The 18,495-nt window shown below is 45.6% G+C and overlaps 1 protein-coding gene across 7 annotated transcripts in view; it reads left to right on the top strand.

Moving 5' to 3' along the window:
- Positions 1 to 18,495, top strand: part of PTPRC (protein tyrosine phosphatase receptor type C) — an 846,024-nt gene that overhangs the window by 363,255 nt on the left and 464,274 nt on the right. For all 7 annotated transcript variants that reach the window (XM_069641238.1, XM_069641237.1, XM_069641234.1 and 4 more), the window contains one exon: positions 5,034 to 5,090. In XM_069641238.1, the coding sequence (XP_069497339.1) occupies positions 5,034 to 5,090 (57 nt within the window). The remainder of the gene's footprint in view (positions 1 to 5,033; positions 5,091 to 18,495) is intronic.

The following is an 18,495-nucleotide window of genomic DNA, read 5'->3' as shown; positions in this document are numbered from 1 at the left end:
GGGAACACTACATGCAATTAAGACTTACACATGGAAGCACAATTTCATCTTTGGTACAAGCCTGTACTACACAGTGAAGTGGTAGCGATGGCTGAGCAGCCAGACTTATCTCAAGAGTTTAAGTGAGCAGTAGAACAAGTTACACAAAGGACCAACTAATACAGTGATTCAAACAAACACTTACTCAAGGTTTCTTGGTAAAAGAATATACATGTATTTACTCAGTCAGTTAGAAAACATTACACTAGCAAGAGCAGCTCAATATCACACACTGATAAACCAGAAATACACAACCGGTAAGTAAATGAACAAGTTTAGCTCCCCTGAAGTGGGAGCAAAATGGCACTTCAGATACTTAATAAAGGGGTAAAAAGACAAGCTTATAAGAATAGGCAGCCAAAATACATTCATAGGCAGGGCAAACTGTTTCAGTTAGCTACAACCAGAAATTATTCTCAGTAGGCCTGGGCCAAAGTCAATGGTTCAGAGTCTTTGTATAGGATGGCACAGTTCTGGTAGATAATGGTTAAGTCTTTGCCATGGAGTTTAGAAGAATTTGGCTAGGCGAAAAGTTTGACGAATGTTTAGTTAAGGACGAGCCTTCAAAGTTGAGAAAGTTTCCACAAACTCTCGCAATGGGGGAAAAGATTCCCGGACTGCGTTTGCACAGTACCTTTGTATTGAAGAAGAGCTGTAGCTGAGGTAGTTGTTCCTGGCAGTTCGAGCAGATCTCGCTGTTCCTGAGCTTCAGTCGTGGGGACAAGGAGGAGGATGTTGCGAGGTTCCTGCACTGCCCAGGGATGAGGCGAAAAGCTTAGCAAGACCTTGATTTAAGGTGTGAGTGCCTTAAAGTCCACAAGCTGGTTTCCTTCCCTCTGGCTATCCGGTTTTCAACAGCACTCTAATGAAAATTCGACCAGATGGGGACTGTGTCGAGGTGGTTTACGAGTTGGTTGTTCCCACCAAACTCAAGGGAAGAAGTTAACCTTGAAGGGCTTCTCTGTCGATTGGTGTTTCAGGTGATTTGGACCTGAAGTAGGTCCTCACCGGTTGTCCAGGAGTTGCAGCAGTCCTTTTCCTTCAGCTCGTCTTCAGTTCTTTCGTTCCAGTGGTCGACTCTGCTTTCCAAGTCCCAAAGACCTGCTTTTAAACAGTTTTCCCCCATTAATTCCAGCCTGGCTGTCACTCACACAGCAGGGTGGCTGTCCTTGCCGGACAGCCAGCCGGCCAGTCACACCAGAGTGTATTCAGGTCCCCTAGGAGACTAAGCAGAGGGAGTTTCAAGCACCTCCCTCACATCCTGTCCACCCCAGACACTCCGTCGCCAGAGGAGGGCTTCAGCACTGAAGCCCGCCAAAGGCCAACGAACAAAGGGACCAAACCTGGTTTGGCGCACAGAGACAAACGCAAGAAGGACCTTTCCTAAAAGAAATGGCGAAAAAAGATGACCAGAGTCTGTTTTTACAGATAGGTCTGGGGCGCCATATTGAAAAACATGGCTGACCTGATTTTTAGCTACCGTTGTTAGCGGTCGGGAAAAATGACAGTAGTTGATCTAAACCACTGCCGCCAGCCATTTAAAGTAGGAAAGGGTAACATTTGACTGTTAGATGTGTGTTTTGACTCAGGGGAAGCTAGGCAACCTCTCCAGCACTTTATAGTAAGATAGTGTGTCCTCGGTCAGTAAATTTAAAGGGACTAGTAAAGTCAATTTAACTTTACATGCTCTGGGAGACGGTAGTCAGTCCCAGAGAAGGTATTTAAACCTTGGGAAGCCTGAAAGACATCCCTGTGTCACTGCACTGAAGGTGCTATGTGACACACAGAAAAAAGATGATGCCTATGGAGTTGTTTTAAAACTCCATAACCAAAGAACACAAAAGTACAACATACACAAAATAAATGGAAGAGTGGGAAAAAAGGCTCACACTCTTACCAGGTAAAAAGAAAAAATCAAATCCTAGAAATCCAGCAAAGTTGCTGGGGGTCTCAAAAGGTAAGGGACATTAGCACATATTGAGAATTCTCCTCAAAGGTATTCTACCTTTTCTCACCTTCCACTAGAAGCCCACTGTCTGCAGAGCTCTGGTTCTCTCCAGGATGGACTACTGCAACAATCTTTCTTAATCTGTGCAACTCTACTTTTTCGCCCCCTTCAAATCATTGAGAACAGGACTGAAAGACTCATCCTGGGCCTCAAGCCCAGGGACCACATCTCTCCAGCCCTGAAATCTCTGCACTGGCTTGCAGCGGCTGCAGGGATCAAGTTCAATACCCTTTGCATCATCCACAAGGCTTCCTTCTAGAGCTCTTCTCTCAGCTACCTTAAACTCTGAGGGTCAGACGTCTCTCCAAGCAGAGAGTGGGCGCAGATCTCTTTCCTCTGCAGTTGCCTCCCACTGGAATGGTCTCCCTGCCCCTCTCAAACTTGAGCCAGACCACTTGAAGTCCTGGAAGCTGCTCAACACCTTCCTTTCCTCCTCTGCCTTCTCTCTCCCTCTGCCTTGCTACCTTTCCTGTCTGCCTGCCCTGACTGGTTGCTGGGGACCTTCAGAATCTCACAGGGTACCAGGTCCCCGCATGACCAGTCTTCCTGCATTGCCTCCGGGCCTACCACGCACTTAGGGGATGTAACTCTAACGCCTATTGCTCCCCGCTTCCATGCACACACCCAGAGCTGTGCTCTCCTGGCTGCACTTATGCAGAGCCAAGGTGCCCAGATCGCTTTTTACCCTACCCTTTCCACCTTTGAACCGAGTGAATGGTGTGTTTGCTTTGACTAGCCCGGTGTCTAGAAAGCCCACAGTTGGCCGAAACACATGGGCATAACATTTAAAAATAACATAAAATAAACATTAATTACTAATTCATATACTACAAGCACAGGCACACTTATTGAGTACTTTTTATTGTCATCTACCAAACAATCTTGACTGCTACTCCAAGATATATATCAACATATATATCACTTGCTGCCAATGGCAAATCCATCAAAAGATTCGAGTCAAAGCTGGCTTTCAAAGAGAAGACTCCCAAACAGTTCTCCTACTGCCATGGGTCAACCCTCTGGAACTCGATCCCACTGAAGGTCTGAACATCCCCACCACCCGCCAGTTCCACAAGACACTAAAAACCTGTCTCTTCCATACCCTTTAGCCAACAGTATTGTTCTACTGTCCAAAATCGCCATGCCCAACGTTGCCTTCTGCATGTGTTAACGCGCTCCCCTTGGAAGCTAGGCTCACATGCTGGAAGCAATAAAATAAATAAATAAAATATCAAAGATTAAAATGTTATCAAAAAATTGAGTGGCTCTGTTGAGAACATAGAAATATGGCATGGAAACAAGTATTTAATGGAATACATATTTTGGGGCTTACTTAGGAGTGTTGTGGTGAAATGTGCTTCAGTGCAAGGTGCGCAGGATAGGATAAACTACCAATACAGACTGGCATAAGATGTTCTGTGTGAATTGGGTGCAACATGAATTATTTTTTTTGCACTCGAATGTTACATCTACCTTTTGACTTTTGATTTTAAGAACGAGGCGTAATGAGGCAAATGTTCCATCCAAAAACAAAATTCTTTTAAACCTGGTACCACAATGTTTGCAAATAGGAGATACACTAGATATGTAGGGGTGGTGTGACATACCCAGGGTCAAAATGAGTGAGGTTTAATAATAATAATGTATTTCTTGTATAGTGCTACATACCCATAGGTCTGAGAGCGTTGAAATAACATAAGACATTAATATATCACCGAGTGGAACTCAATATATCGACCTCGGAAGGATGAAAGTCTAAGTTGACAATGCCAGGATTCGACCAGCTAGATTTGACTGGCTAGAGGATAGATCAAGATGGCTACCACATCTGCATAAAGTCGCTGAGCATCGGATCAGGATAGACCTATGAGCTCCTGAGTCCATCTTTCTGAGTGAAGGGCAATTGTGCCGGCCACTTGGATAAAAGCCTCTTGGAAGCAACCTGATTCCCCACCCACTTGCACTGAAGCAACAGTGAATTTGCCGGTGTTGCCGCAACACACATCTTAGAATGCCTTGGTATTTGCACAGCCTGGGCCATATTACATAATCTTTGCATTGGTGAATGTGCACTCCGCACTAGGGCACAACAAGTCCAAGTGGAAGAAAAACGTGTTCTTACAGTGCATGTTTGCACCTTCCACTAGCACGGCACAATTTGGGCAAACATTGCTTTGAGCAAGTTTTTTTGTTTTGTTTGGGCAATTTTTGCCGTAGTGCCAGGTGCTGGCTCTACAGTTTGTTTGGGCAAAATGCATTTACCCAGTAGACAAGGTCACGGGCAAATTGACCAAAATGTTAAATGCGGCTGCTTCCAGCTGTGCGATCTGGGTTTATAAATGTTTTGCTCGTCATAGAGAGACATATAACCCACTAACTCAAAAGCTAAAACTTCTGCATAATGAAGTCACACAAAAATCCACACAACCACCTTCTTTCACGGCAAACTGCACGCACTTCACCACAGTGCAACCACAAACAAACAACACATGTGGCACCAGCAGCACACAAGGACTCGCATCCATCCAGTATTCACACCCAAGCTCTGCGCACAGTGCAAACCAAACTGAAGTTGCCAACAGGACATCACATTCTCAATTTCCTTAATCCCTCATCTCCCGACTAACCCCACCCCACCCCGCCTTCTTGTTTGCAGATCCGCTCGAGTGCCTGGGGACCAATTCCGTTGGTGACAGTGCACGGTACAAATACCTTTAACATTAACCTAAAATACAACATATATGCTATGGGACAATTGTGAACTCTCTACATTCGTTTCTTACAGTAGCTTTGCAAATTTGTGACCTTTATCTTAAAGCTAACACTTCCGTTTTCGTACCCACGTGTGCATGTGTAAATGTCGAAAGCCTGTTCAATCAGTCCCTCACTCTTTGCTTTAGAGGAATGTTAACGTGCCTGCTGGCAATCCATTTGGCTTTTTAGCAGAAGGAAGACATGTTAACGGGAGTTTCTTTGTTTACCGCAGGAAATGCCACTATGACACCTGCAGCCTCTACGCAAACGGAGCCATCGATAGACTGCAGTAAGTTTTATTTCACATGTGTGTTCTCTTACCAGTGCCTTTGTTTGGAAATAATAAGGTACATGTTCTGCTGCCCACAGGACCTTCATTCTGAGAAGCTGTGACAGTCATTGAAATCTGTATTTCATGCCTCTGTCCGTGTTCTATGTCAATTAGCTCCTCTGGATTCTATTTCTTCCTCTCTGGCTCAACTTGGAGGGCTTTCTTTTCATAACTGTCTAAAGTAAAACATGTTATGTCTGGTTTTTAAAGCTCTTTATGGTCTTGCTCCTCCTTATCTTTCCTCACTCGTCTCTTTTTATCTTCCTTCGCGTTCTCTTCGGTCTGCCTCTCACAACCGTCTTGTAGTTCCCTCTCCTCCTTGTGCTCAATCCCGTTTTTGGTCTTTTTCTCTCCTCGTACCTTTAAATTGGAATGCTCTCCCTCTTTCTTTGTTCTATTACTGTCTATTCTTCCTTGTGGGTGTCTCTTCGATTCAATTTTCTTTTATCTGGTTAATGAGGACTTTTTACAATTATTGAAATACTTTGTGTTTTAAATATTGACTTCATTTTTTTTGTACTGTTTTTACTACTATGTACAGCGCTTTGGCGTAAGGCGCTATATAAAATAAAATACAAATAAAATACAAATAAAACAATCAATCCAAGATTACATAGTACATAAATCCAATCAAATATTTGGAAATGTTGGCTAGTGAATTTAAAATTATAATTGTTCTTTTTTATAACTGTTCTTTTATAACGCGATAAATACCGGGGACCAGTTTCTAAGAGCACCCGGGTTTCAAACCTGTGTTGCTACGCTCTATCTTGCTTCCAAGACAAACGCGTTGGCCCTGAGCTGTCCTCCCTGCCCTATCAATCTGGATGAGCAGTTAATCTGTCAGCTGGTGAAGAGGTGTCTGGGCACGGAGCACATGCGAGCACTGGTGCGTGAATGTGTTATCCTTGAGTAGGTCCCAAGCGAGCACTGGTGCGTGAATGTGTTCTCCATGAGTAGGACCCAGGCAAACACTGGTGCGTGAATGTGTTATCCTTGAGTAGGTCCCAAGCGAGCACTGGTGCGTGAATGTGTTACCCATGAGTAGGACCCAGGCGAACACTGGTGCGTGAATGTGTTATCCTTTAGTAGGTCCCAAGCGAACACTGGTGCGTGAATGTGTTATCCATGAGTAGGACCCAGGCGAACACTGGTGCGTGAATGTGTTATTCTTGAGTAGGAGCCAGGCGAACACTGGTGCGTGAATGTGTTATCCTTGAGTAGGACCTAGGCGAACACTGGTGCGTGAATGTGTTATCCATGAGTAGGTCCCAGGCTCTCGGCCCTAAGTATCCCCTCAATGGCAGCCAGAGAGGGAGGGTTGGGGGTTGATTGTGATGGAGCTTTCGTGTCACACAGACTCGCCTTTTAAATAGGCATACATCTTTGGGATTAAAAGCGTATAATTAAACTATGGTGCTCATCATTTGCTACCGCCTTAATTTTTTTGCATTTCACTTTTATATTTCAGACCGTTAACAGTTAACGGTAATTAGGTTTCACGTTTATTGCAGTGCATTCAAGAGCACAAGTATTTTTCTAGAACATCTTGACATTATCCCAGTGAATCGTGAATCACAGATTGGACACTTTTGTTTAGAGTTAAACATAACATGTGTATGTGTGTAGGTGTCCAGATATGTGCATAAAGCAGTTTCCTTGGGTGTGGTTCTGGACTTTTAATCCATTCATTCTGATGTTTGAGGTTCTAATCCTTCATTTTGTCGGCCAGGAGTGTCTTGTGTTTTTATCCCTTGGTTCCGTACTTTGGTGTTTTGCTCAGTTTCATTGAGGGTGTGTGTGATTGTGTGTGAGTGGTCTTAACGATGCAGGACGTTATCTATTTGTGGTGTTGGCATCTATTCATTCCCCTCTTTGCTGTTCTCTTCCATTTCATTTTCGGTATCTCTTAATTTGTTTGTGGTGATATTCTTTCCAGACTTTCATCTAATGTTCCATGTGCAGGTTTCAGTGGCGCTCCAGACTTGGGGTGTTTTCACCTGTTCCTTCAACACTGTGTTAGTTAGTTTCATTCACGCATAATGATGTCAATCTCGATCCGAGTTGGAGAAACCAGGCTCGGACATCAATTTTGGGTGATTACTAACAAAGACAGCCTAATTGTTGTCTTGCAAGACAAGAACCCAAGGATCCTACTTCTATCAGGGCATGACCATAAAAATCTGCCCTGCCCTCCAGATGCTTCACCTTTTATAGGTCAAAAGGCAGGTGACAAATTCATAATTAAGAACATTATGGAGCCTGTCTTTCCTTCTAGCAGAAGAAATTCTCCCTCCTGTAAACACACAATTTTTATGGTTCGTCCCGCCTTAGTGTCCACTTCAGGATATCTCGTCTCATGAAAGGTTCTCGCAAAGATATGATATGATTGGTATGATATTACAAGTTATTTATAACACGCTTAATACCCAGAGGTTTCCGAGGGTGGACCCGGGGATCAAACCTGTGTTGCTCTGTGTCGTCTTGCTTCCAAGGCCAGCATGTTGCCCCCGAGCTATCCTCCCGAACTTGTTCGTTGAATCAATCCTTTGTTTGTGCAGGACACAACTGTTTTAGTAAGTCACATGGGCTCAAACGTTCTAGGCTTGAATTCCTGCACTTTACAGTCTTGGAATCTGTGCATACCCAAAGGTTTTGCAGAGAGTAAACATACATTATCCCAAGCTTCACAGCATATACCAAGGCACTACAAAGTCTGCTTAAAGGAAAACCAAAAGGCAGATCGAAAATAAGGTGCAGCACGGGGTAACCCAAAAGATTTGTACTCTTCAACACGTATTGTGCATGCATAAATGTACTAATACATTTTCATTTCTAAAAAATGAATATCTTGCTCCAATCTACGAAATATGTACAGAGTGCACAACTTCAAGTTTAAGGCCTATGTATTTGGCTGCTTTGGTTATTGATATTTTTGTTATTTCCGATTTCTCTGCACTTGCAGTCTCCCCTATATGTACAGTTCGGGGGATGGTGAGCAGAGAACATATTCTGCTTCCTAGACCAACAAAACCGTAGGCGATTTTGTTCTTGGGGAAAGCTTGAGACATACATATTCCTGTACAGTGTGGGCTTCACAGGTTCGAGCTACTCTGCCAGAATATATGAAGTGAACATATAGTAATAAGAGGAGTAGCACTGGTCTGAACTGTGGGACGTTTTTACCCATGAATCCAAGCCCTACCATAAAACTGTGCAGTACTGGCATGGAAAACATCATGATGGCCAGAACTCCCCAGAGAGTGCACAGGGAAAACATGAAGAATAGGCTGCCACCCATTTTTGCCTATGTTGTGAGCACAGGAGGGCACTGCCTAACCACCATTGGGCTACACACACAGTAGCCTGAAAACATTGGGAATGGCAATGCTGATTGCCAAAAGCAACTCAGAACTGTGGGGAATTCATTTTCTTAATCCCAAAAATGGTTGCAATACCGGTACTCACCACTATCAGAAAGCCAGCATTTTAAAACCACCAGACTTTTGTGTAAAACTGAACACAGGAACCCAAACCAGACCCAGGAAAGACTTGCTCAGAGGTGGATACAATGTAAAACTATATTCTGAAATGACTTGAAGGAAGTAATTATTTAATGTATAGGTAAAAATTGTAAGTTTGATTTAAACTGGGAACTAACGTGACATTTAGCTGAATTCTGCCTGACAACTACCCCGACAGAAGAAACCTGCTCAGCCACTCTTCCCAGTCCTAGCTGCATCCTGCTTCCCCACCAAAAGGAGTTGACATCTCTCTGATTGAATTACCTGGGGACTGCAGGAAACTGAACAATGGACTCAGGCAAATGTTATATTGGGGGGGCCGTAAAGTTGCTTCCTCTTGGGAGAAGTGCCTGTGAGAGCCAGCTGAGCTTGGGGGAAGTGGATAAACCAGTTATTCCGCCATGTGATGTGGGAAGCGTCACCCCTGTTTGACCAGGGCATAATTTTAAAAAGATAGATAACTCATAGTGCGGACTTGTCAGAATTATATAAGTAATATCATTATTTTTGTGATTTTTCTGTGCACGTTTTAAGAGGCGTTAGGACCCTGTGGTGTATTCTGGGGGGTTGCTAGCGGAAAATAGGGTCTCACTCCAAATGTCTGCATGTTAAAAATCTGACAATTCATCAACTAATGTCCATACTCCTTGCGCACATGTGTGTAATTTTTGGTAAATGTCTGATATTGGTAAACCAGTCAAAAAGTGCAAAATGTTGTCATTTTTGAATGCAAGCCCCGGGGAAGATCAGAGGCGGACAAGCATGGACCATAAGGAATATATAATGTGTACATGTAATTTCAACAATTTGTGTATCTGGGAAATATATATTTGAATCAAATATAGATTTGTGGGCAAATTGACCAGGGGAGGATCCTCTGGCCCATAAACAGACCTCATCATGATGACAATCCATTTCCTTCCCCTAATTATGGGAGAGGGGAGAATTGGGCCAATGACAAGTAGAGAGGGGCAGGCTCAGTTATGCCACGCACACACCCACTTCCAAAACACATAAAAAGAGACTGCTGGGACAGGTAGAGAGATTCAATTCCATTTTCTGCGGGACGCTCTGCCGGGAGACTCCAGACTTCACATCCATCAATCTTCAGAGGCCAGAAATTTACTTCAGAACTTAAATCAAGGGCCTAAACCCACAAACTGAGAACTCTTCTCAGCAGGCCTCAGCATCCTTAAAATCATTGGCAAACTATTCCACAGCCGGGCGAGCTGTCTGAATTCTTTTGCCAAGAACTTTTGCCAGTACCCAGAGAGCAGTGTTACATCCAGAATCCACTTGATCTGGACCGGAAAGCAGAGCAGTATCCAGAAGCAGAGGCCGCTGTATCCAGAGAGGCTAGACCAGCAGAGCAGAGCTGACCCAGATTGCTGTGAGCAGAACCGGTACCTGATTGACCCACCGAGCAAAGAGAAGCGCCGCTGGACATGTTGACCAGATCCGTGACAAGGCCTATTTCAAATTTATATTGTGAGTACATAGCAGAACTGTGCAGAACCAATCTCTTAGTTAAAATAATCTAATCCAAACTATTTTAACCTAAGTAGAACTGCCTCCTAGTAATCCTGTCATCTGTCATTCTAAAGCTGCAAACTGTCACCTGTCATTTTGAGTTTTACTTTAAACCAGAAAATCTACCTTTATGTAATCGTCCGTATCTCTTGAACCGTTTGGGCTAGGAATGTGGTTTAACTTTCATTTTAAAGCTGTGATTCTAGGCTTTCCAACGAAATTTACCGCGATTTGGCTCAATTTCTCCACTTGTCAAAATAGCAGCTCCATTCTTTCCTTTGTTAAAATCCATTTGCAACCTGGTAATAACTCATAGAGCATTGCTAAAGTGAGCCTGAACTAATACCAACAAGCATCTCTCACTCACCCTGACTCTCTAGAGGGAATTAAAATCAGTTAGCACATGTTCCCATCCGTTGCCATCACATTTAAAAGCTTTTTGGGCCAGTGTTTCAAACTTCTACCTGTTTCCTCTAAGCTTGCTGGGGGGGAACTGAGTTCTGTATTGTATTTGATTGTATTCCTGAAGACTGTGTGTTACTTCCATCTCCTTGCATTGCATATAGGGGGGTGAATTGCCACCAGGGGAAAAGTGAACATATTATCTCTTGTGAAACCATATCAGTTTATTTTCTGTATTGCATTTATTCCACCTTGCATTTCCTTGAAACCATAAAGCATTTCAGCTACCTCATCCTCTATACTACTCCTAAGTAATCAAGTGTACCACTGTAACATTACCCATTGTGGATCCACATCATATGTCTAAGTGTATTATCAGATATTAATTTGTTATAAAAGTGTGACACATATATATTGTTTAATTTTTCAAATAAACCTTTTAATTTGCAAAACAAACCTACTTCTTGGCTCAGTCGGGTCAGGGGGATTCTAAGAGGGGGGTGTTATACAAGGGTTGTCATCCAGAGTCCTGAACTGGACATAAAAATACATCAATAAGGGTTTTCCTCAGCATCCCAGACTAGGCATTGACTTAGCTGTAGTGTTGATTGAATATCGCTTACAAACGAGGGGGCTCGTAGCCGGAGATTCTGGGTTAGATCTATCACTTGTGCAGATTAATACAGTGTGCAAACTGACAGGAGACGTACATCCGGTCGGATCACCACGCTGTGTTATGCTGTAAAGCACTCCTCAAAGGAACGCTCTAAGGAAACGATCTGTTTTGCAAAAATAAAATACAAACTTCTGTAAGTCAGGAAGGAACTCAAATTCCAGAATGACGACACTGGTAGAGATCAAAATAGCCAGAGAGCACTTCTTACATAAGCTATTTGTAAGAGGTGAGTGGACTCATCAGGACCAAACGGTCTGGTTGCAGGCAATCGCGCAACAGGTCACTGAAACAGGGTCAGATACATGGAGAGATCAGGGTCCATTACATGTGGCCCTGAGTGAATTATATATGGCTCCTAAAGCTAAAGATGAACACGACAAGATGGTTAGGATAGCAGCATATTTGTATCTATATATGGGAGCCATGCAGGACAAATGTGCTGAAGGCCAAGATCTGGCAAATAGGCAACAGATGGCGTTAGAGAAGGCCCAATCTGATATGGACTCTTCTGAGCAGAGGCAGCTTAGGAGTCAGAAAATGACAGCAGACAGTACATCACTAAAATAAAGGAGGATATGGATGTGCTGCAACAGGAAAAGGCTGACCAGGATACCAGATTTCTGGTCTTGCAGAAGGAGTACCAAGAAGGTTTGGACTCCCTACTGCAGAGCCAGAAAAAGCTGGAGCAACAGTTAGACTTCAATAGGGCATGTGCTGAGCAGGTAGTCGCCCTGCAAAGCCACCTAGATAGGGAGAAGGCAGAGAGCAATAAACTGATTTTGAAAGACCTGGATACCCAGGCAGAGTTTGACCAGGAGCGCCAGAAAGCTGGTGCCTTCCAAAGGCAAAGGGACGACCTGGCGACACAGATGCAGGCTTTTAGTCAGGAAAGGGATACCTTAGGCCAGGAAGTCTGCCACTTAAAAAGGAAAATGGAAGAAAATCACCTGGCCCTCCAGGGACTGGGTGACCTCCATAAAGAACACCAGAACTTGTTAGAGCACACCAGGAGGGTGGAGGATGCTCTGGCAAGAAAGGAGCAGGCAAATAGGGACACAGCTTAGGAGGTAACCCTCCTGCAGCAAAGACTGGCCCAGTACTCCAGGACCAATCAGGAGGCACAGAGAGAGAATGAGGCTCTCTGCCAGCACAATGATAGCCTCCAGCAACAGGTAGCGATGCAGGAGAGACTGATAGAGTCTAGTCAGGCCTTAACTGAGGAACTGAAAGCGCAGGCTCTTGCATTGCAACAGGGAGCAGGGGCGGATAGGGATGAGGTTTGCTGGGAAAGAGAAACTCCTGAGCATAACCTCAGGAGCCCTAGTCCAGAGGCCTCCTTCTCTCCCAATCCCTGGACTCTGCCACCCCCATGTCCCCTCGCGCACATGAGCCCAGGGCCACGGGGATGGCAGATTACTATCCAGCTAGAAGTATGGGGTTCATAGGCCAGTACCTCCCAGGAATGGATGGACGGGCATCCGGGTATGGGCACCCAAGCACAGTGCAATTTAGTGGGGAACCCCAGGAGAGTAGGCCCATTAAGGGCATCCTGAAAACCTCTGCCCAGTTAGGTCAGTGGGGGGGGGGTACCCATCAAATCCTGGCAGCAAGGAGGGATCTGAAGACACCTCTGAGCATTACAGGACACAGGAGACCAGGTCCCCACATTCTACCAGCCATTCCCAGGCTCGCAGAATCCGGGAAAACCTGGAGGATCAGACGGGCACCTCTGGGAGCAGTGCTTCTGAGTCAGAGGATGAATGGACCAGGGTTACCCGAACCAAAAAGGCCAATAAGGCAAAAAGGGCCTTGCTTAAGGACCCATTGAAACAAATAAAGGCAATAAGGAGTGTCATCACGCCTTATCATAAGAACGCCAAGTATTCTGTTTGGGAACACTTGGAGCTCTATGAACAAATGATGGAGACTTTCCATTTGAAGGACAGCAGTAGCTGCATCCAGTACGTCAAATGGACCTTCTCACCAGAATACTCCAGTTTCTTTGCAGGGCTGGAGGACCAAAACCATTCAAGATGGTCCGCATATAGGGCGGCCATCTTGAAACATTTTTCTGTGCACAGAAATCCTCAAGAGGCTTGAAAGGCAGCCTACAATTTGCAATGTGGGGAGGATCAGGCCCCACAAGAGTTTGTGCAAGAATTAAAGCGTGCTTTTGCGCAGACCACCAGAAGGGTGCGCACGGATAGCAGAGAATTTATCAATACGTTTTTCCATGCCTTACCCAAATACATAATGACCCAGCTTGTGAGAGATTTTCATGAGAAAAGATCTTTAGATTGGGTCATTGAACAGGCTACCCGGATCTATGAGGTGCAGAAGCCCATCGAAAATAAAAATAATGCGCAGAAAAACCCCAAAACCAACAGCACCCCTGCTGCTGCCAAGGTGGCAGAGGTAAAGGTCACCCCAGTTTTGGATTTGGAGATGGGGGGCCTAAAAACCTACCTGCACCTAATAATGCCAAGCCCAGAAGGCCCTCGGGCCAGTCACAGACAGGGAGCCAAGGAGGTAGTCCCACAAATGGGGTCACTCACTCCCCTGATTATGTCAGTCCCCGCTACAAGGGAAACCAACCCATCCTGGGTTATGTGTGGACTCCTCCAGCCCAAGGGCGGGGGGATCCAGCCAAGCACCTAACCCAGGGAACTTCCCTCCCAACTTCCCACAGGAGGGCAGAAATTCTCCAAATCCTGGGCAGAACTTTTTCCCCAGGTATCCACCCAATTTCCAGCCCCAAAATCATCCATCCTTCATTCCCCAATTCCCTGAGCCCAGACAACCTAATCCGGGAGAGGGGAGGCCAAGGGTGGAGGGGTACCCGAATATTCCCAATCCGGGGTATTACCAGAGAAGAGATAGCTACCCTTCCTGGGATCAGCCCAGGGGAGAAAATAGAGCCCCGTATCAGCCTGAGCGGGTTTCACAACTTGAGCGCCAGGTCCAAAATATGGCACGGGATCTGGGTCACATACTGAGGGCTCAACAGAACCCTCAGATGAGCATGCCACCGCAGAATGCCCCAAACTCCGGGCCTGGTGCTCCAGAACAATGACTGGTACAGCACCCCGATAACCCAATGGTTCCCAGGGAGGAGGCACAAGGGGAAGGGGCTGTGAAGCCTTGGAGGAAGCTTCCTTCCCAACTTGTAAACCGCCCCTGGAAAACCAGGAACCGGAAACAAAATCTCCTACCCCTGAAAGTCTGCCACCCAAGGAGCAGAGAGGAGGTAGGAGAAACAAAGTACCCAAACAGGCCCAGTTTGTGGAGGAGGTACAGATCTTCCAATTTGAGGGAGAGGAATCCTCAGAGGATCCTGGGAAAAGGATCTTCTCCTTTAGAGATGGGGGAACTCCTCCCAAAGAAAAATGTGTCCCAAGGGATGCCAATTCAGACTGGGCAGATATGGAGACTGAGCTACCGCCGCCCATCATCTCATCCCAGAACCCACAATACCGAAATCCCCTGGTTCAAACCCATTCTGGTCACTGCCTCCAAAAAAGGGGGGGTGGCCCAGAACCGGAACCAGGGGAACCCACAATGGCTCTGATCTCCAGTTGGCAACTTTTTCTTTCAGATTCCCCAGGCTCTTCACAGAATACTGCTCAAATCTCTTAGCTAGCAATATCCAAAACCAGAAAGTTAGCCCACCAGTTGTCCAAAAATGTGCATTATCTGTGCCCCCTTGAGGAGAAGGAGGGAAGATATTATGCCCCGGTACAAGTACAGGGGCAGGGTACAATTTTGGCACTGGTGGACACTGGATCCCAAGCTACCCTTCTGTCCAAAAGGGCCTTTGATGAACTAAATGCAGGAAGGGGGGAGAATTACCGTATTCCTCTCACCTCTCTTCCTGGACAACTGCAAAACTTTGACGGGAAGGAAATTCCTGTCGCGGGGACTGCAGATTCGAACATCAAAATTGGGCGACACAAGGTGAAACACCCGGTCATAGTAGCGACTCCAGAGGGCACCCCTTGTTTACTAGGGAATGACCTCCTGAGAAGGTTGTCACCCCTAATAGATTGTGTAAACAAGGTCCTCTGGACCCAGACTAGCCGACCAATAAAATTAAAACAGAGTGTCAACCATGTTAGTTTAAATGGCACCTGCCACATGGTTGAACAAAAATCTGACCAAGTAGAATTTCACTTCCAGAAAAACCAAATTCCAGACGTGACAGTAATAGCAGTAGGGAAGCAGATTGGGGGGGGGGTCCTCTCTATGTCTGAAAATCAACCTTCCTTCCAGTTTAAGGTGGTACTCCAAACTGGAAGGAAACACTCTGAAATTCTTTACCAATCCACAATCAGACACTCCCACTCCTATAGTCCAGAAAGATGTGTAATCAGCTCAGAGCCTGGCTGATATTCAGCAAATTGGAGAGCAGTTGTTCATCCCCGTTCAGTTAAATGATGGGAAGGACTCTGTTCTCGCTCGAGTGTGTGTGAACAACGGTAAGAGCTTCATCAGCGAAGCCATGTTCCGCCAACTCCCAAAAGATCCAGCCATTCCCACATTCAAACTGATAGACAAATGGGAAATGGACCTGGAAGCACCTAATTCCAAACATCTCCTACCAAGCAGGTGTATGCTCAAAATCTCCATTGGCAACAAGAGCATAGTCCATAATTGTTGGGTCGTGCGAGACGTCACTGCTGCCTTTTACTTAGGCAGTGACATTCTCAATCGCTTTGCCATTAGTTTGGACCTAATAAACTTCAAAGCTTGGTCCCAATTAGCGGATAATCCCATGGGCTTTGATGATTCAGAAAAAGCATTTAGATCAGCTCAATTGCTACCTTATGAAGTTGAAATTCAGATTAAAGAGGAAGTCACCATCCCAGAAAGGACCCGACAATTCTCCCTGGAAGTGAAAGTTAAAAGAGGACAAACATTGAAAAACCCTGATGCTTACATACATCTAAATGCTTCTCTCCAACAACAAGGGTTGGGGGTAAACCCAACTCCATTAGTCAACATAGAACATGACACCATTCTAATAGAGGTGGATAACAGTGACTTACGGAGTATTACTCTAGCCGCAGGCACCATTATTGGAATGGCGGTTGATGACCGACATTTCTCCATTGATTTAGGAAATGAACTGTTAGGACCAATCCCCAAGGACTGTTTTGACAGTGACAGTGATGACAATACAACACCAGACAGGATTTTCACTCGGCATGGGGGGAACTCCTGATGTACACTTCTTGCCCTTATGGTAAGGAAGATGTGACTTGTGACTTCAGGAGGGATGAGGTGATTTTCCAGGTCCATGAGGGCTGCCTTTCCCACCTGAAGCCTCCAGTCCAAATCAGCACTCTGACCAGGGACTTCTCCACCCAGCTGGAGGAGCCGCTGAGATAGCCAAACCAGAAGTCTTTCCAGGCTTCAGGCAGATGGTGGCAGAAAGAGTCAACCTAGCTGATGCCTGTGTGACTCTGGAACAGAAGCAAAAGTTGAAACAAGTTTTCTTGGATTTCCAAGATCTCTTTGCGGTAGACTCATATGACTGTGGTCGCACCGACATCCACACAACAACAATTCCCACAGACCCTGGCATGACTCCAGTGTTTGTGAAGCAATATCGCTTGCCTCTCGCATCCATCGAGTCCCTTACTGAAATATTTAAGAACCTGGAGTCCCGGGGAATAATCCGTCCAGTCCACAGCACCTTCAATAATCCAGTGCTGGGAATATTGAAGCCAAACAGCCAGTGGAGACTCTGCGCCGACCTTAGGGAGCTCAACAAATGGGTCCATACTTCCCGATGGCCTCTGCCCTACATTGACCAAGGGCTGGCCCAGATCCAGGGGTCACAGGTATTCACTGCAATAGACCTTACCAATGGGTATTGGACCGTGCCTGTCAATAGGGAGGATCAATACAAACTGGCTTTTACCTTTGGGGGCCAGCAGTACACATGGACCCAGACTCCCTTCGGATACCTCAACTCTGGCAATGAATTCAACATTTTCCTACATAAGGCCATGCCCGACCTGAGTGCGAGGGGTAACCTGGCTTATGTAGATGATGTCCTCATCAAAAGTTCATCTGTGGAAGAACACATAGCGGAGATCCGTTATGTTCTGACGCAGTTGAGGGCCGCCGGAGCAAAGCTTTCCTTTCAGAAAGCACAGTGGTGTAGAACCCGTGTTAATTTCTTGGGGCATGAGATTACTCCTCAGGGTCTCTGTCCCCAGGAAAAGAAAGTGGAAGCACTCCAGAAACTAAAAGACCCCACAACTCTGCGGGAACTAAGGAGCCTCCTTGGACTGACTAATTACAGCAGAAAGTTCATTGAGGGCTATGCAGAGATCACCAGACCCCTGATTCATCTCTTGAAAGGGGGGGGGGGTCAAGTGGCAATGGGGTCCAGAACAAGCCGAGGCAGTAAGACAACTCAAAAGAAGCCTCTCACAAGCGCCTTGCCTAGCTTACCCTGTCAGAAACGAGGAGTTTTTCCTGGAGAGAGGGTTTTCTAATATGTGCTTGATGGCAGTATTATACCAAAAGCATGACAAGGTTAATAAAGTAATCTCCTATGCGAGCAAAACTTTATCCTCTGTGGAGGAAAAATTCAACGATTGTGAGAAGGCACTCCTGGCAATGGTGTGGGCATTGATGAATTACCGCCCGTTCATCCAGGGGGAACACATCATAGTGGAGACTCCACACCAGCCTCTGCAATATCTCCAGAGTGACAGAATCCGAGCCAGAAATGTGAGTAATTCCCAAATTACTTCCTGGATTGTGTCAATGCAAAGCTTTCCTGTGGAGGTCAGATATGGCCAAAACAAGAAGAGTCCCCTCGCGCAAGGTCTGGCTGACTTGCATGATTGTGCCAGAGAAAACTGTCTCAAGGACGAAAGTCTAAAAATCAAGGACAACATGGAGGCATACCTTAATTCCCCACACAAAGTCTTTGAAGAAGACAAGTGTGAGGGAATGCCCACTGTCTATGTGGATGGATGGATGCTCTTACCATGTTAACAACAATGGGGAGAAAGAACTGGTGGCCGGCGTAGGGAATGCATGGGTGAAGGAGTTTCCAGAACCCTCCGCTGGATACAAAATTGGTCCCCAAAGTAGTCAGGTGGCAGAATTGATGGCTGTGCATCAGGCCATCCTCACTGCTGTCCAACATCAACTCCACGAACTGGTCATAATCACAGATTCGGATTATGTACGGAACGGATTCGTGGAGCAC

The sequence above is a fragment of the Ambystoma mexicanum genome, chromosome 1q (genome assembly GCF_040938575.1).
Source record: "Ambystoma mexicanum isolate Mex_15411 chromosome 1q, UKY_AmexF1_1, whole genome shotgun sequence".
Lineage (NCBI taxonomy): Eukaryota > Metazoa > Chordata > Amphibia > Caudata > Ambystomatidae > Ambystoma > Ambystoma mexicanum.
This window is presented reverse-complemented; position numbering and strand designations above follow the sequence as displayed.